Source organism: Alexandromys fortis, unplaced genomic scaffold (genome assembly GCF_014885135.2).
Source record: "Alexandromys fortis isolate MF-2015 unplaced genomic scaffold, M_Fortis_MF-2015_v1.1 scaffold_148, whole genome shotgun sequence".
NCBI lineage: Eukaryota > Metazoa > Chordata > Mammalia > Rodentia > Cricetidae > Alexandromys > Alexandromys fortis.
Genome location: NW_026068019.1, coordinates 3,063,023 through 3,089,791, shown reverse-complemented (window position 1 = coordinate 3,089,791; position 26,769 = coordinate 3,063,023). Strand labels below are relative to the sequence as shown.

Sequence of the window (26,769 nt, the reverse complement as noted above, 5' to 3'; positions counted from 1 at the left end):
TCCAGACAGACGCAGGTTAAGATCCTCCCTGGTAAGCCAGCTCGTGGGCTACACAGAATATTAGAAATGGGTTAGAACAATATGTAAGAGCTAGCCAATAAGAAGCTGGAACTAGCCGGGCCAGGCAGTGTTTGAAAGAATACAGTTTCCGTGTAATTATTTCTGGGCATAACCTAGCCATGAGGGCGGCCTGGTGCCAGGGACGTAGCCCCGCCGCTCCTAATTCAACACTGCAACCTCTCTCCTCTACTCATTCTTCTAGAACCAACAGCTGTCCCTTACTAAGGTTACCACAAAAGCAAACAGTGAACTTGGAACCCACCTGCATTCTTATCAGAGGTTCTCCTCAGACCAAACTGAATGATGGCGCCTCCTTGTCCCTCAGCCCTAGTCTCTCCCCTTGGCATTACTCTCAGAACATAATAGAAATTTGGTATTCAGTCTACTTAAGGTAAATTTACTTATAGGTTCTAAAACAACACGTACTGAAGCAGAGGCACTAAAGACATTAAAATCAATAAAAGGACAATAGAAAACGGTAGATGTGGAGCTGGAGAGATGAGTCAACAGTGAAGAGCACAGGCTGCTCTTTCAAAGGAACCAGGTTCGATTCCCAACACCCACATGGCAGCTCACAACAAGCTATAACTCCAGTTCCAAGGGATCCAATTCCCTCTGATCACTATACACATGTGGTGCACAGATATATGTGCAGACAAAACACCATACACATAAAATAAAAATAAATCTTTAAAAAATTTAATTAGCATATAAAACTGTAGGTATGGGAATCTCTGGAAAACGAAAACATGTTTGTGGTCCCCATGGAAGCAGTTGCCCAGGCCTAGGAAGTCAAGCATTCAAGAATCTTAAATGCAAGCCACAAGAAAAGAACTCATTAGACATGTCAAAAAAGCATACTGGAGCACCAACCAACCCAATAATGACAGAGTAGAAGGCAGACTGTAAAATGAGAGAAAAGGACTTCTGCTTGCTGGTTTACATATTTAGAAGAAGCCAGAGAATTGTCAAGTCTCTGAATGTTAAATATTCACAGAAGAAAAAAGTAAAGGGACGGTGGCTCATACCTACAATCCTAGTACAGGGAGCAGAGGCAGCCCTGAGTATTGTTGACATGGCTGTAGACATGCTGAGGGCTCCAAGGCCTCAGACCCACAGGAAACTGGCAATATGGCCAGGACTAGAAGGAATGTGAAAGCTCTCCTCGGGAGTCCACGTGAAAGGTTACTGCACAACTGATGAGTGTGTGCAGGGATTAGCAACTGCCCCTCCTGCTCCTGGAGGTTCAGACAGAGACTTCCTACACAGACCAGCTAAGCACCCCCCAGGCCTGTGCTCTACCTAATAAATATGCTGCAGTTCCAGGTCACAGAGGTTGCAGACACCCGTCTGAACCCAGCTTTACTGTATGTATGTCTGTATGTCTCTATTCCCTCAACACTCCTACTCAGGGTTCCAGGACCCAAGCCTCTTGGGAGAGCAGGAACTAAAAGCCAACCTTGTCTATACAGCTAGAGACTGCTTCAAAAGGCAAAAATCAAAATAACCAGATATAGCCTCTTTATAGCCTCTTTGTCTCTTCTATATGCCAAGGGGAAATGCGGTGGCACTGCTAACTCATAACTGCTCCACTGTAAGGGAGTTGTGCTGTGTGACTGTGGGCACAGAGTGGCAGCCGTGTGACTGTGGGCGCAGCGTGGCAGCCGTGTGACTGTGGGTGCAGCATGGCCTCAGTGTGACTGTGGGCACAGAGTGGCAGCCGTGTGACTGTGGGTGCAGCGTGGCAGCCGAGTGACTGTGGGTGCAGCATGGCCTCAGTGTGACTGTGGGCGCAGCGTGGCAGCCGTGTGACTGTGGGCGCAGCGTGGCCTCTGTGTGACTGAAAATTTTAAGAGAAAGATACTGATCATTTTTACCTGAAAACAGGGACAATGAACTTACTCTCATCCACTCAGAGCTTCTATAAGAGTCACCTACTGACTATGCTGTTCAACTGCACAATTCACATCAACCTACCTTGGTAAGGTATTCCTGGGGGGTGGGTGTTGGGCTGAACTCATGACTAGAAGGGACGTCCTCTTCTCTTCTGACGTCTAGAATCAGCTGTGCCACATAATTTTCCTGGAATCGTGTCCTTTTTCCCAATGCTCCTGAAAATTAAAATACAATCCTCCATGTGGATCTGGCAGTCGGATTTATAGTACATGGCAATGACTAATATTTTCAGAGTGCTAAAGGTTTTCTCCATCCACACACTGATGGTCAATGACTTCCTGAAGCCAAGGAACTATGGTGCCAAGGCTCAAACCCAGGATTGGACACTAGATTCTCAATTCCTACTTTTGCTCATTTTTTAGTCTCTTCTGAATAAATAAGTTAAGTACTGTGGCTAGAATTCACATATGCATACATACATGCATACATACATACATACAAACAGAATGTATATGTGGATAATACACATGGGAAGACAGAGGCTGAACACTTGTCCTCACACGCTCAGGATCCCCTGCTCTAAAGCCTATATTTAGCCAGGGCCTAAGCTTCTACGACCCTGGCTTCACATGACACAACCAGCTTTTCCTTATGTCTCAGAGACCGTATGCACATTTTCAGACAACGCTGCCGAGAAGCAAGGCGTCCACATCCACTCTGGAAAATGTGCAATGGCGAAGACCAGCCTGAGAAGTCAGTTTTCCGCACTGCCATGACTCCGGCCATGAGTGCCTGTCAACCCTGGGAACACGCACGTCAAGATGGCTACCTGAGTGGCTCAACAGTTTACTTTTTTATAGAAACTCTACAGCTGAGTGGGGGAAAAAATCATAATCTGGGTCTCATTTCCTTTTATGTGGGAACACACTTCTATTTTTAAGTTCTTTACCTCAACTTTGGGGAAAAAAAATAAAAAACTGTAACAGCTATTAAATACACCACCAGTTAAAGCTGAATATACAAAGCACTGTGTCATTAATATTTAAATAATCCCCCAAAAGCCTCCCAAAACAAAAATATTTGAAAAAAATTCTCTGAAATGAACCTCAAAAGTTTATTACATGTAACTACATTTTCAAATACAGACAAGACTTCAAGTTATTCACGGCATTGTTCCAAAAACTATAAACCAGATATCAAATAACTTTTCTCACACAAACACTGTAATAAAAGAAGGCTAAGATTCCATAAAGCCATATTTGACTCACAGTACAGCTAGAATATTTTATCAATTAGCATTGACTCAACAGGAAGCACAGAACACTGGGGCTGAGAAAAGATCTAGGAAATGACCCAGGCCTCGCATGGGATAAAAGTGTCAGCACAGAATGCACAGGCAGGTGTCACAGCCTGGGATGCTCAGCCGGGCCCTAAACTGGTGGTCCTGGCCTCATTAGTTCATTCACACTGAAGGGAAACTATACTGTACAGATTAGGGAGGGAGCAGCACGTGGCACTCAGAAGAGACAACAGCAGATTTAGGAGAACTTCTGTAACGCACTGAAGATACACCTAAGAAATGCCCCGGAAACACAGCATGCATTCCAACAAAGCAGGACAGAGACAACAGGAGAGTTTAAAAAGAATGGGCAATGCATGGGGCGGGACCAAACTAGAAAGTCAGGAGAGCTCTCTGGAGGTTTATCCAGAACCAAACGATCCAAGGTCCATTTATTTACTACCGAATATTTAACTAGTTTAGAACAAGAAATAGACTCTATGACAAAAATGTAACTCCAAACTTGTTTGAAATATAAACTTTAAATAAAATCTTTTAAATGTATTGTCAAATAAAAAAAAAAAATAGGTAGGCTCTAAAAAATTAAATACTAGACTAAGCATGATAGAGCATCCCAAATCCCAACACTAAAGAGACTAAGACAACAGTATCAGGAGTTCAAGGCCTGCCTGGGCAACATAGAGAAAATCTGGAATCTACATAAAATCTACATAAAAAAAATAATCAAGAAGAATGGAGAGATGGCTCAGCCAATAAAGGCTATGCGTCACAACCAAAAAGACAAAAAAAAAAAAAATCAAAAGCCAAAATGCACTACAAACTGCCAACATACATATTAATATAATACATTCAATTCATACTAGCATACATACATACATTCAATTACCCATGAAAAGTAAAGTCTTACCTGTCAGATTAACCTGTAACTTGCTCATGTCTTTAGCAGTACTGAATCGGTCTTTTGCTTCTTTATATTCATAATAATACAAAAATACATATGCACTTTCCAGATGGAATTGAATAGCTAAAAGTCGACCTGAATCACCTTCAAATAAATTCTCTAGTTTCATCACTGTGAGACAAAACATGAAACATTAAAATTAAGGTGAGTAAAACAGAGCCCCAAAATATTAAAGTATACATAGTTTAAGTTAAAATTTTGAAGAACATTAAACACATCAAAGAACACAAATACAACCGCAGCTAACAGCCAGCATTCTCTAAGCACTTATATGCTCCAAAGACGCAGCTAAGACTTTATATTGCCTTCTGCACCCACATACTCGGTCCTAGGAGGTACCATTCACAGCACTGATCCTTCCCAGTACCTGTCTTAACCATCCTATAAAAATATGGCCAGAAACATAGGAACATAAGATGCTGATACAAAGTGACAAATCAAACCTGTACATTCGACACCATGAAAAATCTGGAAAAAGGGAGAGTGGTTGAGGGAAATGATTTTCATTTCATAGAAAATATAGACTTTCTTCCTTAAGAAACATGTATGTGTGTGAAAATATCAAATAGGCTCCTGCACATACATACATACACACACACATACATCACACACATACACACACACATACAGACATGCAAACTAATTAATGTAATGCAATTTTTTAAAATTTTAAAATAAATAAGGGAAGAATAATAATCTAACAACAAAGCATCTGAGATAAAATGATCATCAAAAATAATTATATATACTAAAGAATATAATACTGTTACACACACCAGGGTTTACAATTGCTCATACAGCAGGATGTTCATCCAACTGGTACCCCAGAACAGTATTCTCTTCTACAACATCCTTGACAAGCTCGTCGTTAAGCTATTTTTAGTAATGGCTTCGTCAGTTTTTGACAAAGCATACTATAAGAATGAATGAAACGAAAGGGTGGGAAGTATGCTTCAAGCATCCTACCACTGGGGATGAGTTTCTCAAGCTGAGAGAGAGATCACACTTACTAAACAGCTATTCCTCTTAGCACTGGGTACTTTCAGTGAGTGTGTAAGTTCTCACAATGCTGCCTTTGAGGAGGATGCTCTCTCCACTTAAATCAGTACAACAGGGAGCACTCAACAGAGCTCCAGGGCATGGTGCCTCTCTAGCAGTGGGACCCTAAGTTCAGTTCCCAGCACCACAAAGAAAAACAAAACACAGCTCAGACAGCTCACTGACCGACTGGTCACCTTGGCTGTTACACAGCAAAGCCAGGACTGGAATCCAAGCTTCTCCTGACCGTATAGGAGAAAAGAGCAGGCATAGGTGGAAGGACAAGGCACAGAGGAGGCGCGACAGGAACCCAGGCTATTTCATCAGCTAGAGATGCGCCTGTCACAGTCTTTACAGCTAAGGAACAAGATCTGCCTTTGTCTTGCTGCAGCTGAAATTAAAGTGGGTCTGAAAAGCCAGAACAGTGTATCCTTCACTTAGTGCCAGCCCTTCCGAGAGATTCTCTGGAGTGAGCTAAAGCCAGTGAGGACGGCATGCGGGCATCGGGACATTTCATTCATGCAAACCAGACCTGGAGAGGCTGGACCGCATCATCCTGACTGCTCTCTTTTCTTTAACTTTCTTCTCCCATCACTCCCGAGTGTATAGCCGTTACTGTTAGTCCTCTGCTGACGCTAGCACAAGTAGTGAGTGACACAGATTACCACACACCTGAAATGTTTAATGGGCTTCAAGAAACGAAAGAAACAAAAAGTTAGAAAATACAAACAAGAGGGCTGGAGAGATGGCTCAGAGGTTAAGAGCATTGCCTGCTCTTCGAAAGGCCCTGAGTTCAATTCCCAGCAACCACATGGTGGCTCACAACCATCGGTAATGGGATCTGGTGCCCTCTTCTGGCCTACAGACATACACACAGACATAATATTGTATACATAAGAAATAAATAAATATTTTAAAAAAAAAAGAAAGAAAATACAAACAAGGGATTACAGAAATGAGCCAGACATGGGTGGTCCCAAGCAACCTGAAATCCCAATATACAGAAAGTGGAACTGTCATTCCGGGAGCAAGCTGGCTAGCTAAATGCCAAATTAGTGAGTTCTGAGCGCACCTGGGATACCTCAAAACACACAACATCAACCTGATGTCTCCATGTGCATGCACATGCAAACATGTAGATATACACACACCACACTCACATACACATGCAAAAAATATTAGCCAGAGAAGCAAAACAAGGAACTGATCAAAAGAGTAGAATTTTCTTAAATTTCAAAATTAAATGGACAGGGCAGAGAAATGGAGCCAGATCTAAAAGAACTTCTGCAGAATATAACTTAGGAAAACAAAGAGAAACAACAACAAAAGAAACTAAGGTCTGGTGAGGACGCACATAGGATATATGACATGTCTGAAGATTAAGAAAGAGAAGACAGTGCCTCAAAAAGAGGTGAAGAGATAACCGCTGAGAGTTTTCCAGAAAGGGAGACAGACATCAAAACTTAGAGTCAGATTCCAATAAACAAGTGAAAAGCAAGCCAGAATGTGATTGTGACCAGACTACAGAGCCACAGAAACACAAAAGATGATCTTAGCAATGAAGAGGGGGGAACTGGGCCAGCTGCCTCCCCAGGTCCAGCAATGGGAACAAGAAGATAGCAGGAAGGCTGCCTAATGGCACTGCCCCAAACCCTGTCCAACCTCTGGTTCCAGAGGAGGGCTGGAAAGGGAATTCATCACCATGATACCTTTGTTCAAGTGGAGTAACTGCTAAGCGATTTGACTTTTGAGTTTTACTCCCCCTATACACACACACTCCAGGAAAAAAGAGAAAACACTGTCATTGTCACCACTGTCGTCCTTGCCCCAGTCAAAAGGAAAAGAGTGGGAGACCATGACCCGACTGCAGGCCTAGGCAGTGGGAGGCAGCTTCTTTCAGCAACAGTTTTCAAGGGGGCTCATGCATGGGACTATTTGAAACTACTGGTGCAAAGCAAAAGATGGAAGGGAGAAATAAATAAAACTATTCAAAGGGGATAGGGTGTGATGGTAGTTAAGTTCCTGAAAATGTGGAAAACTTCCCAGAGTAAAGAGCAGAGGTAGAGAAGTGATGTTCCCAAAGACAAGTAAGTACCATTCCCTTCTCACAGAAGCCGAGTCTCACACATGAAAGCATGAAGAAACACAACGAAACATCTGCAGATGTGCTCTGCTCGGCACTGAGATGGGACTGAGAAACAGTACACAGGAAAGAACATTTGAAATATATCCAGACCAGCTGAGATGACTCAGGGTAAAGGCACTCGCCACCAAGCCTGACCGTCAACCTGATGACCCAACTGACTATCTCAAGTTGTCCTCTGGCCTCCACACAGCATGTGTTGTATGCTATTTTGGTCGCATTTTGATGCTCCCAAGACTATCAATAAAGTTTGTCTTGAATCAGAGAGCAGAGCTAGCTACTAGCTGACCAAAACTAACCACAGAGGTTTTGGAGGACTGAGGACAGATAGACAGTCACGGAAGTAATAGGGCAGGGCTTAGAGAGGTCTCAGCCCTTTTGGATTGAGGAACTAGAGAGAGAAAGAGAGAGTATGAGAGAGGTGGTCCTGAGGTTTTATTGGTAAAAAATAATTAGATAGGAGCCGGAGCGATGGCTCAGTGGGTAAGAACACTGGCTGCTCTTCCAGGGAACCCAGGTTCAATTCTCTGCACCCACATGGCAGCTCATAACTGTCTGTAAATTCAGTTCCAGGAGATCTGACACTCTCACATAGACATACATGCAGCAAAATCCCAATGTATGTTAAATAATTAATAATTAATTTTTTTAAAGAATAATTAGATAAACGTTTCATATATGTCATGGCATAGACATTTTACATATGAATAAGTGAATATTTTTTTAAAAAATTAAAAGAAAAAAAATATTCCTAACTGCAAAATGAGGACCCACACAACAACTCATGACCTAATCAGAAGTCAACCAGAGTCTACCTCACTGAGAACATAGAAAACCAATGAAAGTAAAATATTATATAACTTCTGCAACCAGCACATTGCTATCACACAACTGCTAGCAGGCATGACCAACCATGCTGACCAGGCCTACCACTGGCAAAACCTTTAAGACTCTCACTTGCGTGTTGGCGGAGGCCTGTTAGTTCATTCCCAGCTGCTCAGTCCCTAAATAATCACACAGAAACCATATTATTTGCAATACTGTTTGACCAATAGCTTAAGCATATTTCTGGCTAATTCATATCTTAAATTAACCCATCTCCATTAATGTATGTATCACCACAAGGCTGTGGCTTACAGGGTAAAGTTCCAGCATCTGTCTCCTGCAGGGCTACATGGCTTCTCTCTGACTGCACCTTCTTTCTCCCAGCTTTCAGTTTTGTTTTCCCTGCCTAGTTCTATTCAGCTAGCCACTGGCAGAAACAGCTTCTTTAATCATTAACCAATAAAAACAACATATATACAGAAAGACTTCCCACACCACTTGTGATTTTACCTATGGCAAATAGATTTACCTTATGATGAAGACAGCTCCCCAAGCTGCCCCGTCCTGTCCTGCACAGTGCTGGACTTCCACTGCCCAGCAAACCTCCTCTGCTTAGCACAATGACTTTCCTTTGGACCCTCAGGCCAATTACACTCTCTCGGGTCTCGGAGCCTCTATGGTTTGTCAATGTACCCGTTTCTGCACCCGTGGCAAACCAGCTGTCTATCAAGTCTATCCCATCATCCACACACAAAGACAGAATCTCCTGGAGTGCAAACTCTTTATGTAGGTAAGAATGATCCTGAACTCTTTCGACTCCCAATCTTCCCTCCTCCACCTCGCAAATGCTGGAACTACAGGCTTATGATGTGCCAGGGACTACACAGATGCTGGGCAAGCACTCGACCAACTGAGCTAGATCTCCAACCCCGCTAGACAATCTTTACCTGATTCTACCATAACTCTAAAATCTAGCTGTAGCACTTCCAAAAAACTCTGAAAACAAGTGGACCTTGCAACTTACTGTGGGGGGGGGGGAGAGGGGGGCGACTTGACTTTATCTGGCAGCAAAATTTTATATGATTGAGAAGATGGAACTAAACTTCCAGATGACACCAAAGGGCGGAACAAGTAACAGGTGCAAATTTGATGATTTGCTACTTATGGAAATCAGGTCCTGCCTCTATCACTAAAGTTTACCTTCTAGGATCAAAATTTGGCAGTAAAAGAAGGGAAAGAGTCCAAAGCCTTCATGTCTATCAACAGAGGACTAGGTGAATGAACTATTCACATATTACAATACTAATAACACACCTGCCTCTGCCTTCCAAGTGCTAAGATTAAAGGTGTGCGCCACCACTGCCCAGCATGACCTTATTTTTGAAAATTCAAAAGACAAAAAAGATGAGAAAGAGATGCTGTTATGAGACAAAGCACCTACCTAAATGTGCAAGGTCCTAGGCTTGGTCTTCAATACCAGAGAAAACAAAAAGAAGGGATTCAGCACTCAGACACCTAGTAATTCGTGAGTACCCATCCAGAAGAAAAAGAAACAACTCCATACAAGAAGCCACAAAAATAAGTCAAAGAATAGATTCAAATGAAACATCTCAGACAAGAAATTAGAATGAGGTACATATCTGTATCAAACAAAAGTCTTGTAAGCTGGGCACAACGGACAGCATCTATAACACAGGCTGAAGCAGGAAGATTATGAGTTTGGGGCCAGACTAGGATTACACAGTGAATTCTAGCCCAGCTAGGTCTACACAGCACAACCTGTCTCAAAAACAACCAACCAGCAAAGCGGCTGAGCAAGTAAAGGTGTTCACCATGGGAGCCTGGCAACCTGAGCTTGACTCACAGATTCCACAAGAGGTGGAATGAGAGTGTCTATACCAAGCCAGACAGTGGTGGTGTGCCTCTTAAACCCAGCACTCAGGAAGCAAAGGCAGGAGTATCTCTGTGAGTTCGAGGTCGCCTGGGCTACAAAGCAAGTTCCAGGACAGTCAGAGCTACACAGAGAAACCATATCTCACAACAAAACAGAAAACGTGTACTCCAAAGTTGTCCTCTGACCTTCACATGCATAAATACTTGCACATGTGTACAACAGTAATAAATAAATAATTTAAAAAAATATGCTACATACCTTGATCAATACAGTTTTCAGCAAGAGCGAAAAGCTGAGGCGAACGCTCCTCAAGCAACTGTTGGTGAATATTCACATATCTCAGAGTCCACCACGGCAAGCTCTAGAAAAAAGCACCATCGAAGCTGAAATTAAGAGACGCTTAGGAAAAACACTGCACTAACTGAGACTAGTTCTTGGATTATTTTCACACTCTTGAAACTCATTCCTAGATAAGCTTAATCACCAGGATCAAAAGCTGCTGCTCTGTCTCCATTCCTGCTTTCTGAAGTCGCTTCAGACACACCACCTCCCTACGCCAAGCGCCCTGCTCTGCCATGACGCTCCATTCCCTTCACAACCCAAGGGAAAACAACTCAACTGAGGTACGAACTGAGCATAGAGCAGGTTTTCCTTTAATTCACTCATGCTTCCTCTTGTTTATCAATACATCCTTATCAAGAGAGACGAGAACCAGGGAGAAGGCTCAGCAGGTAAGAGCAATTGCTGCACAGAAATAAGGACCAAGAGTTCAAATCACCATCACCCACATAAAAACACCACACGTGACTATGACTCAGAACTGGGGATCAGACAGAAGTATCTCAGGAACTCACCAGTGGGCCTAGCAGAGACAGCGCTTCAGAGTCAGTGCAGCCATCTTGAGGGAATGAGGCAGTACAAGAAGAGGTGACATTCTCCTCTGGACTCCATGAATCACACAGGTACCCCCCCCCCCACACACACACACGATAGATTAGATAGACGGGTGGATGGACGGATGGACGGATGGACAGATGAGTAGGAAAGAAGAAACAGAACAAGAAGCTGTAATAAGGTGGTATAAACAGTACACATCTGCACCCTCAACACTGTTGGGTGGAGACAAATGAATCCCTAGAGTTCACGGCCAGCCTGATCTACAAGATGAGTTCCATGACAGCCAAGGCTATATAAAGAGACCCTGTCTCAAAAGCAAAAACAAAACAAAAATTAAATGTAGAGCAATGAAGGAAGACACCTAACATAGACCCCTGGCGTCTACACACACACACACACACACACACACACACACACACACACTGTCTCCCTTTTCTGTCTCAATCCTGTCTTCCTCTAGAAAAGGCCATAACAAAGATTACTAACATAGATATTCTTCTCTATGTATTCATGTCTCTATTAGTGTATCTGTGTGAGCCATAATACATATTTTAAAAGGGTTATTAAAGTCTGAGTATAGGGAGGGGAACAGAGAAAAATGTAGAGCTCAATAAATACCAATAAAAAAAAAAGTCTGAGTATATACTGGGCCATCTAAAATAAGCTAGGCAGGCAAATGGTTCATACCCACAAGCTCAGCACTCAGGAAGCAGAAGCAGGAGAATTGCAATCTCAACCAGGTAGTTTAAGGTAGTTAGCCTTAGCTACTTTGCGATCTCATCTCAAAAAAGAAAAAAAAAATAATTGCTACCCTGAATTATATTACATGACTGTGTAAGAAACTAACTTTTATTTTTCAGTAGCAATAGTTACTAATAGATCATGCTGAATTATCAAAAGCATTTTTTACTTGAATGTAGTATCTCATTTGATTCAGGAGTGCCTTTCTCCCAGACCTGGTGTCGCAGGTCTGAACTTGGAACACTGAAACAGAAGGATCAAAGCGTGGAGAGAGGGCTGGAGGATCAACAGCAAGAGCACTTGTCCAGCATGGCCCAGACCCTCGGTTCAGACAAGGGGAAGGGTCCCCTTCCGATCAGCTACACGCAACGAGTATAATTGAAGTCACGTGTGAATTTCTGACTTTGCAGTGAAATCCTTTTACACTATTAACGCTGCTTTTCAGTCCAGAAAAGGAAAGCGGGATTATCTAAGAGGAAGGAAGTTCAAATCAGTTTACTTTAGAGGAATTCTCTGAGGCGCTGCCTTACTTTCCTCTTTCCAGTCACTGAACCTAGTGAAGTCAGTCTACACTTCACTCTCTCCCTTATCTGCCATCAGGACGATGAGTCAGGCCTGGCAGCTTGCTCTTTCCCTTTCCAGACAAGGGAATTCAGCTGCCTCCAGTCAAAAGGACTGAGCTGTTAAGAAAACACATGACCTAAGGCGCTGAGCTCGTTAAGATGGGTTCTATGATTTTAACCCTGAAGTGAGGGTCTGTGACAGGTAGGAGTGCAGAGCCCATCAGGAGCTTTCCCTTCCGCTCTACTGGGAAATGCAAACGCCCGTTTCACTTGCTAAGAAGTACACAGCAGAAAAACTAAGGTGCTGAAAAACGGAAACCGACAGCCTTACCTCCTGTTAAGGCACTGACCAGTCAACACAGACTGAGAAGATGCGCTAGTCAAAAACCTTCTTCCCATCCTCCCACCCTACATGTTGTTCATCTGATTTTAATGTTGCATAAATATGCATTGTCTCATGCCTGTTTGTTCTGGATGCTGTGTGCTGAGCTGTAACAAAATGTTGCACTTTTGGGGGTGGGGTATCTGTAATACAGCTGCTTGCTTTAAATTAGCAGATTCTGAACAGCTTTACCTGCATGTCTAAAATAAAGTATTGCATGTAAAAAAAAAAAAAAAACAAAAAAACAAAAAAAACCTTCTCCATGGCAGACTCAGTAAAACAGTCAAAAAGGAACTCATTCTGTTTGAGGTTTCCTCTTTTCTTCCCCCAGTGCTGGGCACTGATCCTAGAGTCTCACCAGGCTAAGCAACTGTCAGCTAGAGAGAACACCTGGCCTCAAGTCACACAGCTGAGGAGAGACGAAAACTGTGGCCTGATGTCAAAGCTGAGACTTACTCAGCATGTACAAGCTATTAATTCCTGTCTAGAGACTGAGCAGACAGGGTGGGAAGAGGGGAGAGTGTGTATTACATACAGATCCACAAATACGGCAAAGGGACTCAGACCTCTGGCCTCCTCTGGCATGTGTACTCACCTGCATGACCCACACAGAGACACAAACACATAATTAAGAACAAAGTCTATAAAAAGAGAGGGTTTTGTAAATATTCATCATGCCACTAAAAAGTGGGGGAAGGGCTGGAGAGATGGCTCCAAGATTAAGAAGAGAACTAGAGGACCTGAGTTCGATTCCCAGCACCCATATGGTAGCTAAGAGGCATCTGTGAGGCCAGTTCCAGATCTGACACCCTCTTCTGGCCTCTGCAGGTACCCAGCATGCATGTGGTACATACACACTCACATAGGGAGCATGTAGAATCCTGAGGGAATGTGTATTGTTTGACAAGGCCATAGCCATGTCAGGAACCCCAATGCCTTAGACCTGTGGAAATTGGCAAGCCTTCCCCAGGTGAGGCTCAGGGAAGTGGCTTCCCTAGTCTGTGTGAGGATGTTGACACAATGTGCAGAAAATATCCATGGCAACTTTCCCCCAACTCCCACACCTCCACCCATACCCACGTTTACTGCCTAAAGGTTGCTTTCCCTACAGAGACTGCTCCTACCAGTATTAGCTGAACAGTTTCCTTGTTCAACTGTGTGCAACAGCCCCGCCTCCTTTTCATCTGCACATAATAAATACACGGAGCTTCTAGAGTGCTGCAGCTTCAAGTGGCACAGCATGAAGCCAGGCAAAATATCCACACATGGAAAAAGAAGAATTTGCTTGTTTTTGATTTTTGGGTTTTCAAAACAAGGTTTCTCTGTGTAGCCCTTGCTGTCCTAGAACTCACTCTGTAGACCAGGCTGGCCTCCAACTCAGAGGTCCACCTGTCTCTACCTCTGCATCGTGAGTGCTGAGATTAAAGGTGTACACCACCATGCCCAGTCAAATAATGCTTTATTGGAACACAACTCAACCCATCTGTTGACAGACTGCAGCTGCTCTCAAACTTCCACACATTAGAGCTAAGCAGTCACCTCGCAGACTACACAGCTGACAACCTCCACCTAAAACTGAGACCTTTGACTTCCAGTGTGGCATTCCTTGTGCCTACCAACTTCCTGCATGATTCCTCACTGTGTATACAATCCGAAGAAGCCACACAACAGATAGCTCTACTACATTCAACACAAAGAAACCAGAGGCCTGCCAGCCAGTGGTGACACACACCTTGAATCCCAGCACTCAGGCGAATCTCTGAGTTCAAGGTCAGCCTGGTCTACAAGAGCTAGTTTCAGGACAGGCTCCAAAGCTAGAGAAACCTTGTCTAGGGTGGGGGGGTACGGGGGGAAGAAAGAAACCAGAAGCCAGTAATTCAGATCCCTTCCATTCCCACTGCTATTGGCTATCATTAGCTCAAATTTGTAACAGACCATGAATGAACTTTAGAAGCTTTACTTAAAATTCAAAGAATGAAAACACGCACACACACAAACACACACACTCTCACTCTCTCTCTCTCCTACTAAAGAGGCTCCATACACACTGATCTTATACAAGATTTATCTCATAAGAAAATTGTTTTTTTTTTTATTTTCATGAGACTTCTAAGTCTCTCAAAGAAGATACAGAAAACAAAATCTACTGAGACACAGACAGCATCAGTCTGACATTAAAAGGCACAGAAGGGACCTGTGTGGAATGCTCAGAGCCTTCCCTTGCCTTACCTGGAGAGCTGTTAACTTATGTCTGACGTTCACTAGGATAATGTGTGCTATTAACAGCAGTATGGGCTTTGAGGTCAGGCTGTAGACAGATTCACCATCTAGAATGAGCAGGCCCAGAATAACAGCATCCAGTCCTTTGACCTGAAAAAGGTGTGCAAGGTTACACAATTTAACAAAATATTCACTGTTACATGTCATAATAATACACAGATGTTTATATTAATTCAGCTAAGAAATGAGAATATCCATTAATTACACAGTAATAGACACCAGAAATGTCTACACCCTTATAAATGTCACCAGAGACCTACAAACCCATCCTGCCCTGTCAGACAGCCACACAAATGCTCTAAATTCAAAGAAACAGGAACCCAATCAAAATGTTAAAGAAAGTTTTTAATTGACTGGGTACATGGGGTGCATCAATAATCCCAAATACCCAAGAAGCTGAGGCAAGGGGATCACTTGGGTCCAGAAGTTTAAATGCATGTATGTCCAAACATGGTCTAAGGAGGGACTCATGTGAGGAGAATTCTAAGTAGTTGTGAGAAAACTTCAAGAAAACAAGAATCTTGTGAGCTGTTTCTTTAAGACAGAGTTGTTCTTGGAATGTGTTTTCATACAACTCTGTAGCAGATGGGAGTGAGTTTGCTTCAGATTATTATTAATTACAACGGGCTGTTGTTTATTTCTATGTCTATGGAAAAATGGGTTTCAGTCACAAGTGACTTGCCCAACATGTGCAGCTCGCCCTTGTGATTGGATGTATTACTCACATGACTCTTCTTAACCTTTAAAGTATAAACTGTCTGATGCTCTGAATAAGGTCAGCTATTGCATTTATTGACTCCGTTCTCCCAGTCCCTGCCTCCAGAGTGGTAAACAGGTATATGCATGTTGTTAGGGACAGGGCCTCTTTTATATTTGTCAAAGGAAAAAAAGCATGGTTAGATCTTAAGGTTAGCTGATGTCAAGCCTATGCAATACAGTAAGACCCTGTGTCAACAGAGAATGGAAGGAAAGGGGAACTCTGAAAATGCTAGTGATGGATGAGCATTACTACGTCACATGTCCTTCAAGATACCCCTTCTCAAGTAATCCTGGCCAGGTGTAGAGCACACGCCCTTCCTAGCACTCAGGAGGCAGAAGCAGGCAGATCTCTGACTTTGAAGCTGGTCCATATAGTGGGTTCCAGGATAGTCAGGACAGTCTCAAAACATGAAGTAACCCTACATGAAGAGTATAATGTTTATTTAAAATATAAGTACTATATGTATTATATAAAATATGTATTATATATGTATATTCAGTTAAAATTCACTCATGGCAAAGGTTATTATGCAGCACATCCATTCCCTAATTTCCATCAATGATAATTAACAACCAGGTCATTCACATCCAACAGTGGGCAGATTACAGGCTATAGTTAATAGAAGGCTCAGTGGGTAAAGTGCTTTCTGCACAAACAGAAGGACCTGATTTCAGATCCCAGCACCCACCTTGAAAAAAAAAAATAAGCCCTCAGCTTAGTGGAAAGTATCTGTAATCCCGATGCCAAGGATGCAGAGCCAGGAGGACCCAATCAGCTTCCTGGTCAGTCATTTTAGTCAAATCAATGGGCTCCAGAAAATGAGCTCTCAGTGAAAGACTGCCTCAAAAATGTAGGTGAGAAGGGCTAAAGGGATAGCTGACAGCTAAGAGCTTAGCGCTCTTGTTCCTGCAGAAGACCTGGGGGATCCCCAGCATCCGTACCATGTCTCACAGCCATCTACATCTACAGTTCCAAGGAATTCAACCCCTCTTGAAACTCAGCATGCGTAGACTACACATGCATACATGCAGGGAAAACACTCACACACACAAAATAAAACAAATTTAAAAACTGAAAAAATAAAAAATGATAAAGTAGAATAGAGGAAAGCATTCAAAGTAAACCTTGGGCTTTGATAAGATGTGCACATACAGGCACATACAAACAAACAAACATAGACACAGAAGAAGATGCACGCACAATATAAGTAAGAATATAAATTTTAGAAAGTGAGGAAACAGATCCATAAAAGTCAAGACAGCCATGATGGTGCATGAAGTAGTCCCCACTCTCTAGGAGACTGATGCAGAAAGGTGGCTTGAGCCCAGGAGTTCAGAATCAATACCAGTCTAAGCAACATAGCAAAATCCATGCTATAAATAAATAAATAGATCAATGGATGGATGGATGGATGGACAGATAAATTGAAGTGTTGTTAGAGGCTGCTCGTTCGTTTTCCTGACTACCCAGACTTCCAAAAATAATCACACAGAAACTACATTATTTAAATTACTGCTTGGCCCATTAGCTCTAACTTCTTATTGGCTAACTCTTATGTCTACCCATCTCCATTATATTATATTTTACCATGAGGCTCATGGCCTATCAGCAAGGCTGCAGCATGTCTGTCTCGGGCAGCAGCTCCATGGCTTCTCTTTGACTCTGCCTCCTTTCTCCCAGCATTCAGTTTAGTTTTCCCTCCTATCTCTGTTCTACCCTATCAGGCTAAGCCAGTTTCTTTATTAACTAATGGTACAGTTATTAACTAATAATACAGAGGAGGAATCTCAAGCAACTCAAAAAGTAACTGCCTAATCTGTGCTCCTCAGACTAGACTGGGCTTTGCATATCAGACTGTAACTCGGTGGCTAACCTATGCTCCTCAGACCAGACTAGGCTCAAGTGGCTAACCTGTTCCCCTCAGATCAGACAGGAACTCAAGTGGCTAACCTGTGCTCCTCACATCAGACCGGAGCTCATGTCTTATCAGGACATATTTCCTAAGGCCCAAGTCACTCTGGTGAAGAGGAAGAAGATGTAAGACAGGTCTCTAAGGGGAACCATCCACTCACTTTGAGATGAGAAGTATGCTCTGTTCTATCTCTGTCTTCTACCTAAAACCCCTACATACAAATAACAAGCAAGCAGTTTAATAAGGTAACAAAAGTTAGACAATACAGCCATGATATCATTGTCTTGACAGCAATTCCCAGGCCTACAATTCAATGCCTGTTAACAGAGGCTGTTCATTAGTTCCCGGCTGCCCAGACTCAAAATAATCACACAGAAACTATATTATTTGCAATACTGTTTGGTCAATAGCTTAAGCTTATTTCTAGCTAGCTGTTTTAGCCTAAACTAATCCATCTCCATTAATCTGTATATCACCACGAGGTCAGGGCCTACTGGCAAAGTTTTGGTGGGCTCCAGAGAGTGTTTGTCTCCTGCAGACAGCTGCATGGCTTCTCACTCATTCCACCTACTCTCTCCTCCTCTATCTGCTTGGAATTCCCACCTTGCCCTATTCTGCTAAGCCACTGGCCAAAACAGCTTTATTCATTAACCAGTAAAAGTAAAAGATAGACAGAAGGACTTCCCACACCAAATGACCGACTCTCAGGAGTTGGGACTAACAAATAACATACAGTGAATGAAGGAATGAATGAATGGCCAGGTTAAAGGTAAGTTCTCGTCCTCTCTTTCCCTAGATTACAATGTGAGAAGTGCTGCCCATAGCTCTTACCCCTGTACACAATACAGGCTTCATGGCAGGATTCTAACTATGCTTCAAGAGTGGGGGGGGGGGGGAATAGCCCATTTTTAAAAGGATTACTTATAGTTTCAATAAAAAGAGACAAAACAAGCCAGGCAGTGGTGGTGCACGCCTTTAATCCCAGCACTCAGGGACAGAGGCAGGCAGATCTCTGTGAGTTCAAGGCCAGCCTGGTCTAACAGAGTGAGTTCCCAGATAGATTGTGATACATGGAGAAACCCTGTTTCAAAAAAAATAAATAAAAGACAAAGTAAAGGGCTGGAGAGATGGCTCAGTGGTTAAGAGCATTGTCTGCTCTTCCAAAGGTCCTGAGTTCAATTCCCAGCAACCACATGGTGGCTCCCAACCATCTGTAGTGAGATCTGGTGCCCTCTTCTGGCCTTCAGGCATACACACAGACAGATTATATGCATAATAAATAAATAAATATTAAAAAAAAAGACAAAGTAAAGGGAAAAACAAAACAATTCCCCAAGAAAGACAGAAAATATATTCATCAGCACAGTGTAGGAAACGTAACATCTGGAAGTATGAGCCAAACTTATAAAGCCAGATTACAAGAGGACAAGCTCCCCTGTGAAGGACAACCTCCCAGTGTGAGGGGTGGCCTTCCACTATGAAGGGACACCTTCAAGTACAAAGGACAGCCTTCTAGTGCTAGGAATAACCTTCCGGTATGCAAGATAGCTCCCAGTGTGAAAGACGGCTCCCAGTGTGAAGGATGGCTCCCAGTGTGAAGGATGGCTCCTAGTGTGAAGGATGCCTCCTAGTGTGAAGGATGGCTCCCAGTGTGAAGGGTGGCCTCCTAGTGTAAAGAATGGCCTCCTAGTGTGAAAGATGGCCTCCTAGTATGAAGGATGCCCTCCTAGTGTGAAGGATGCCCTCCTAGTGTGCAGGATGGCTCCCAGTGTGAAGGATGGCTTCTAGTGTGAAGGATGGCTCCCAGTGTGAAGAATGGCCTCCTAGTGTGAAGGATGGCCTCCTAGTGTGAAGGATGGCCTCCCAGTGTGAAAGTTGGCCTCCCAGTGTGAAAGTTGGCCTCCCAGTGTGAAAGTTGGCCTCCCAGTGTGAGGGGCGACCTTCCAGTGTCAGAGGCAACCCCTGACCTGACATGAGCTTTCAGTACTATCCCTCTGGGGCTGATTAGCACCAATGAGTGGATGGAAAACAGCTCTACCAATGACAAAATCATACATGAAAGCAGGGGAAATTAACTTTGCTTTGGTAACTATCTATAACAAAGCATACTTGCAAATACTTAAGCATAAATCAACACAGGCAAATAACAGCAATAAGATACTGAAGCACTGGTCCCCAGATCAAAGTTTCAACCCAGCTGAGAAGACCACTTAACAAGTAAAGCACTTGCAGAGGGAGGTTACTTCAAAAGTCATCTTCAAGCAGTGGCCTCAAGCAAAGGCTGGAATCATGTGTGTTAAGGGGACTGAGAGCGCTCCAGACAGGAACAGCAAGACCAGAAAAGGGACTCAGGAGTGAATGTGTGTGGAATGTTGGGGAACCAGACTGGAGGTCAGTCTGCTAGAGCCAAATGCAGGTGGGAGGGAGAAAGAGTTATGGGGAGCCTTTTCAGAGATGCTGGCCTGATTGGAGTTTTTATGGTTTATTCTGTCTGATTGCCAGCTTATTTGCCTTGGAGGTTATCTACTACTTATAAAAATGCCTCCCAAGAGGTTAGGGGTATAGATCAGTGCCAGAGTATTTACTTTCCATGCCCAGGGCCTTGGGTTCAACACCTGGTACTTTTTACTCTTATTTACTATTAGTGTGTGTGTGTGTGTGTGTGTGTGTGTGTGTGTGTGTGTGTGTGCGCGTGTGTGTATATACAATCTTGGAGTTAGTTCAGGGCTGGAACTCAGGGGTCAGGTGTGTCTGTGTGTCTGTGTGTGTGTGTCTTGGAGTTGGTTCAGGGCTGGAACTCAGGGGTCAGGCTTGGGAAATAACTTTCGACTTCAAGCAGTCGCATCAGACTTAATATTTTTAGCAGGAAAATGAAAATAATAAACCAGTTCTTGGACAAAAAAAAAAAGTAAAGCACTTGTAGAATAAGTCAGAGGAACCGAGTTTAGACCCCAGAATCCATGGGAAAGCTGGGCGCAGTATCAAACATCTGTAATTCCGGTATTCAAAAGAGAGAAGGGAAGTGGAGACAGGAGAACTCTGGGGAGTTCAAAGGCCAGGCTAGCCTGAGATACACAGCACAAACCACAAAAGATCCCAAGATCCCATCCCGCACAAGGTGAGAGGCAAGCACCAACACCCAAGATTGTCTTCTGATCTCCATATGCACATGTGCAGCCTCGTTTACAAATACAAACACACACATATGAAAAGTTCTTTTTTAAAAAAATAACAAGGCCAATTGTAGTGACAACACCTTTAACCCCAGCACTTGGGAGGCACAGACAGGACAATTACTATGAGTTCAAGATCAGCCTGGTCTACATAATGAGTTCCAGAGTAGCCACGGCTACATAGTGAAAGCCTGTCTCAATTTCAAAAATAACAAGAATAATAAAAAGTATAATTTCAAAATATATCACTAAATAAGAGAAGTAAAAAAATAATCTATACATTCATTGACTTATGGGTATAACCAGGCAAGACTAAAGAGCACGTTTCCTTCATATTCCTTAGGAAAGGTGACTATGAAGAAAAGCACAGAATGATAAACAAGGAAATGTTTCAAGTGCTCCAGCAAAGTGGGTGTCAGAAGGTACTACTGGGATGCACACGGGAGCTTCCAATGCAGTATGCCCAGGCTTGTTGAAATCAGATGGGAGTTTAACTCAGTGGTAGAGTATGTATCTACCATGCTGAGCCATGGGTTCAATTCCCAGTACAACTGAAATAGAAAAGAGGATACAATTGTTCGTAGAACTCAATGGTAAATAGAGAAGGCTGCAAGCCCACAAGAAAAGAGCTGAGAGAACCTCACTGGCCCCACCATATATAACCACCAAATCAAGACAGGGATCAAGATCTAGGGAAAGCCATCAGAAGCTCTGTTCTATGACAATGATCATGTCTACTCTACTAACTAGGTGCTGAGTGCAATGGAGACATGTTCTTCGTGAGTGTGCACGCAAATGTGCATGCATGTAATGTACATGTGTTACAATGTGTGCAATATATATGGATGAGATCAATGCAAATGCCACAGCATATATGTGGGAGACAGAAGATCAAAGAACATTCTCAGTAGTTTATGCAAACTACAAAGTCATCTATTTCCTACTTACTGTTAACTCCAATTTACAAACACCTGTTTGAAAAGAATCACATTTAGGAAAAAAGAAACTGGGATATGACATTTCCAAGAAGCATACCTCACTAAACTGTTCAAACAGAACAGGTGGCAAGAAATCCTGAGTGTGCAAGTCCACAAGAGGCCCAGTCCAGTTACTCTGAACAAAAAGCTGCAGGCTGCTCACACCAAGTAGGAATACCAGCTGCTGTCTAAAAACAAGAATGGTAAATGTCTTAGTTAGGAATTCTATGCTGTGATTAAAAAAAAAAACAAAGTGCCCCAACCAAAAGCAAGTTGGGGAGGGAAGAGTTGGTTTCAGCTTACAATCCTCAGGTCACACGCCATCAGTGAGATCAATCAAGAGGAACTTAAGTCAGGAACATGAAGGTAGGAACTAAAGCAGAGGCCGTGGAGGAATGCTGCTTACTTGCCTGCTCTCCATGGCTTTCCTCAGCCTGCTTTCTAATACCATGCAGGGCTATCCACCCACAGGGTGGCCATGGTGAGCTGCGCCCTTCTATTTCAATCATTAATCAAGAAAATGCCCTACAGACTTGCTTAGGCCAATCTTATGGAGGTGTTTTCTCAATTAAGAGTCCCTGTTCTCAGATATATCTAGGTTTGTGTCAAGTTGACAGAAACTAACCAGCACAGAAAATGAACAAATATCAACTACTAACACCATATACTTGCATGTATGTTACTTAATTTCAGTTTAATTAAGAAAAAAAAAAACTAGGCCAAGTGGTGCACATCTTTAATCCCAGCACTCAGGAGGCAGACAGGCAGATCTCTCTGAGTTTGAAACCAGCCTAGTCTACAGAGTGATTTCTAGGGCAGTCAGAGCTACACAGCTAAACCCTGTCTGGAAAAAAAAGAAAGAAAAAGAAAAAGAAAGAAAAAAAGAAACCATCAAGTAATAGTTGAAACTATCCTAATATAGTACAATTTATATCTGTAATATCTAATAAATCCATTAGCCAGCCATATGCAGTTTAAACTGAATTTAACCTAGGGCTATAGAGATGGCACAGCATTAAGAGCACTGTCTGCCCATCCAGTGTACTCAGGTTATATTTCCAGCATGCACAAGGCTGCTAACAACTGTCTGTAACTCCATTTCCAGGGGATCTGCCGCCCTCTTCTGATCTCCACATGCACTGCAAGCACATGGTGTGCTTTGGTATAGGCAAAATAAAACAGATAAATCTTTTTTAAAATTTAACATAAATGCAAATCTATTTAACTTAAATGTAAACTGTATTCTCTAGGCACAAACTCCATATTTCAAGTACTCAATAGCTCAGTATGAAAAGTGGCTACCGTACTAATCACATGAGACACAGAATATGCCCATTATCAAAATATTCTCCTGGAGAGTGTGTCCTAAAACAGGTCAAACAAAGTGCATCTTTTAAACTACAATTCTGGTCCGCCTGTGAACAGTGTATTTGTGTGCATGCAAGTGGCGCTGGGGAAGGAAGAGGAGAGATGTGAATGGGTACCACAAGGCTAACTTTACTATAGTACAAACACATCAGCCAGCAAATAAGAATCAAGACCAAAGCCAGGCCTCGTGCTTTAGCCTGCAAACCCAGCTACCCAGGAGGCTGACACAAGAGGATCACAAGTTCAAAGACACCCTGGACAGCTTAGTAAGACCCTGCCTCAAAATAAAAAATATAAAAAAGGGTTAGAGATACAACTCAATGGTAGAATGTATACCCAGTAAGTGAGAAGCCCTAAACTCAATCCCAAGTGACAAAAGAGAAGAAGAAGGAGAAGGAAAGGAGAAGGAAAAGGAGGAGAAGGAGAAGGAAAGGAGAAGGAAAAGGAGGAGAAGGAGAAGGAAGAAGAAGAAGAGGAAGAGGAGGAGGAGGAAGAGGAAGAAGAGGAAACTCAAAAATGACCTGGGCATGGCAGTATATACCTTCAATCCCCAATTTGGGGAGCTAAGGCAAAAGGATTATGTGTTTGAGGCCAATCTGAAGGTTACTGCAAACCCTGGCCAAATGTGTGATACAAGACATAGTCATAAACAACAACAACAAAATCAAGACTGACAATATTGAAAATTAGAAAAAATGAAACAGAATTGTATTAGCTTGAAAAATAAATACTAGGCAAACGGGTGGTAGGGCATGCCTTTAATCCCAGCACTCGGGAGGCAGATCTCTGTGAGTTCAAGGCCAGCTTGGTCTACAAGAGCTAGTTCCAGGACAGGCTCTAAAAACTACAGTGAAACCCTGTCTCAAAAAACCAAAAAAAAAAAAGAAAATGTGTTGTCTTATTTATCTTCACAACCTAACAAGGTAATTGGTTTATTCGTCAAACGACTGTTTAAGAAATTATTCTGTAAACAATAGGGCAGAATGAAACTGTATGACTTTTGGAGCTGGTTAAAAATTCTGGACAGATGTCATGGATGGATGAGAAGAGGAAGCATGCTAACAAACACGGGACAGTAAAAGCCTCTAGAGCTTTAGATTTAACTAGTATGCAGGCATCCTAATTGAAAAAAGGTAAATTGAGGGTTCCACGATTAACACATGCAGTTCTCTAATCTCTTCAGAGATAACAATCTGAAACCCAGTAAATGAAAATGCAAGCATCTCTCAGTAACCTGGAAACAGCAGGAGTCAAGTTATGTCTACACGTTAAAGAAAATGAGCCACCCCCTTTAAAGCATGTGCCTCTTTCATCTTAGCCCTTCGGAGGCAGAGAAGCAGGTGGATCTCTGTGAGTTTGAGGCCAGCCTGGTCTACATGGTGAGTTCTAGGACAAGGCTACATAGTGAAACAAAAAAAACAAGAAGAAACATAAAAGGAAACAAGCTGATAGCTAAGACTTATCAAACCTAAGCCTTGGGAATTTTCGCAGTGACTACCAAGCATGTGTTATTCTCATATACAAAACTCATTTTGATCCTACACCACTGTCATTTTTCATTCTGGAAGATCTTCTGAGCTAGAGACCTTATGTTACATTACTTGGCATATCATGAGTCCAGGTTTACCAACTGCTAAATAGCAGGGCTTATGGTGGTGCCAAGGTGCCATAAAAGTATTCAAAATTTGGGGGCGATGGCTGGACAGATGGCTCAGAGGTTAAGAACACTGGCTGTTCTTCCAGAGATCCTGATTTCAATTCCCAGTAACCACATGATAGCTCACAACCATCTATTATGAGACCTGAAGCCCTCTTCTGTCATGCAGGCAGAACACTGTATACATAATAAATAAATAAAATCTTTTTTAAAAAATAGAAATAAATTAATTAAAAGTTTATTTACTTACTTGATGCATATGAGTGATTTGCCTGGGTGTATATATGTGTACTACATGTGTGCCTGGTGCACATGGGTGTCAGAAGAAGGTGTTGGATCCCCTGAAATTGGAGTTGTACAGTTGTGAGCCACCAAGTGGCTGCTGGGAATTGAAACCGGGTCCTCTCTCCAGTCCCCTGCAAGTGTTTCTCTGAGAAAATTTCAAATACAATTCTACCTTTCAATTTCTTCCAGATCCATCGAGCAATCCAAGAAATTTACTATCTGTTTCTCCAGGTAGCTGTCAATCTTTTCTTCAGCCACCGTTGTTGAATTTAAAATATTTTGGGTCACTGAATGTAAGAACATGGCCTCATAGCTCCCTTCTAACAGCAAGTCCAAGAAAACTCCAACATCTGTAATAGAAGAAAATCGGTCCGGTAAACCAACAGAATTTAAGTGTAAATGATAATCCATTACATAAATATTTCAATATGCAAAACAGTATAAACTTAGAATGCTGACTATACATTAATCACTCAGTATTGAGCAAATCCTTCTAATTCCACCAACATCTAGAATTACAGAATACCTACAGTGACGATGAGTAGCAAAGGAGAGGTCACACACAGAAACACTGATGATAATAATAACAGGCATATTACCCTTCTTCAGGAAAGCCACAAAATTTCAGCTGACAAAAGTTTCCTTTGCTGAAGTCCCACGTTCAATATTCCCCGTAGGAGGCCAATCCAAGCACACCGGTTCTCTCATGATTCCCTAGTTCATACTTGCCTCAACACTTTACAAGCGCGATTTTTTTTTTTCTGATGAATTCTCTTTACCTGTCAGTCCTAAATTAAACATTAGATGAAGTCTGTCCTTCAGGAACTTTCCCAGATCTCAGATCATCAAACAAAACTTCCTCCCTCCTGACACCCCCTCTGTATCCAGGGCTGCCACCCCTTGCCCTCCCAGCTCTGGTGCTAACCTAACTCCCCGAGGGTGCCGCTCTCCCACCTGAGCCACAGATGCCCGCCTGCTTCCAGGACAGCCGCTCCGCCTCCGTGGAGAAGCCTCTCAGAAGCGCCAGCTCCGGCGTCCACATCCCTCCCGGCATCACTGTACCCAAAAAGGGGTTCCGCGAGGGTCCCACGGGGCAGGAGGAAGCGAAAGGAGGAGGGACCAGAGTCGCCGGCGTCTAGTGGCCACAGGTACCGTGAAGACACCCGCAGGACTAGCGTCCCATGTGAGGATACAGGTACATGGGGGCAGCCATGACAGCAGCGCGGGGCATGCTGGGAAAACATACCCACGCTCCTAGTCGACCAACCGGAGACTCGGTTGTGAGCATGCGCAGAGGATATACTCGCGGCTGGAGGCGGGGGACCTTGGAAATAGGTGGAATTGCTTAGTCGGCCTTGGTCCTAGTGACTGGGGGCGTTTCTAGGTGGGGAGATAGAAGTTAAAAGCGGGATGTCAGGACCACGGGGGGTGCACCCACCCACTGAGACAGTGGGGCTGATCTATTGGGAGCTCACCAAAGCCAGCTGGACTGTGACTGAAACAGCATGGGATAAAACCGGACTCTCTGATCATGGCGAACAATGAGGACTGATGAGAAGCCAAGGTCAATGGCAAGGGGTTTTGATCCTACTTCATGTTCTGGCTTGATGGGAGCCTAGCCAGTTTGGATGTTCACCTTCCTAGACATGGAAGGAGG

The 26,769-nt window shown here is 43.0% G+C and overlaps 1 protein-coding gene across 1 annotated transcript in view; it reads right to left on the bottom strand.

The window, feature by feature from the left end:
- The window catches only part of Ttc27 (tetratricopeptide repeat domain 27), a 129,231-nt gene extending 102,898 nt beyond the window's left edge, over window positions 1–26,333 (bottom strand). The window contains exons 1-7 of the mRNA XM_050162979.1: window positions 26,067–26,333; window positions 25,285–25,462; window positions 21,861–21,990; window positions 14,930–15,070; window positions 10,376–10,478; window positions 4,164–4,328; window positions 2,038–2,171 (exon numbers count right to left, since the gene is read on the bottom strand). Of these exons, the coding sequence (XP_050018936.1) occupies window positions 2,038–2,171; window positions 4,164–4,328; window positions 10,376–10,478; window positions 14,930–15,070; window positions 21,861–21,990; window positions 25,285–25,462; window positions 26,067–26,166 (951 nt within the window). The 5' untranslated portion in view covers window positions 26,167–26,333. The remainder of the gene's footprint in view (window positions 1–2,037; window positions 2,172–4,163; window positions 4,329–10,375; window positions 10,479–14,929; window positions 15,071–21,860; window positions 21,991–25,284; window positions 25,463–26,066) is intronic.
- Window positions 26,334–26,769: the final 436 nt, after the last annotated feature.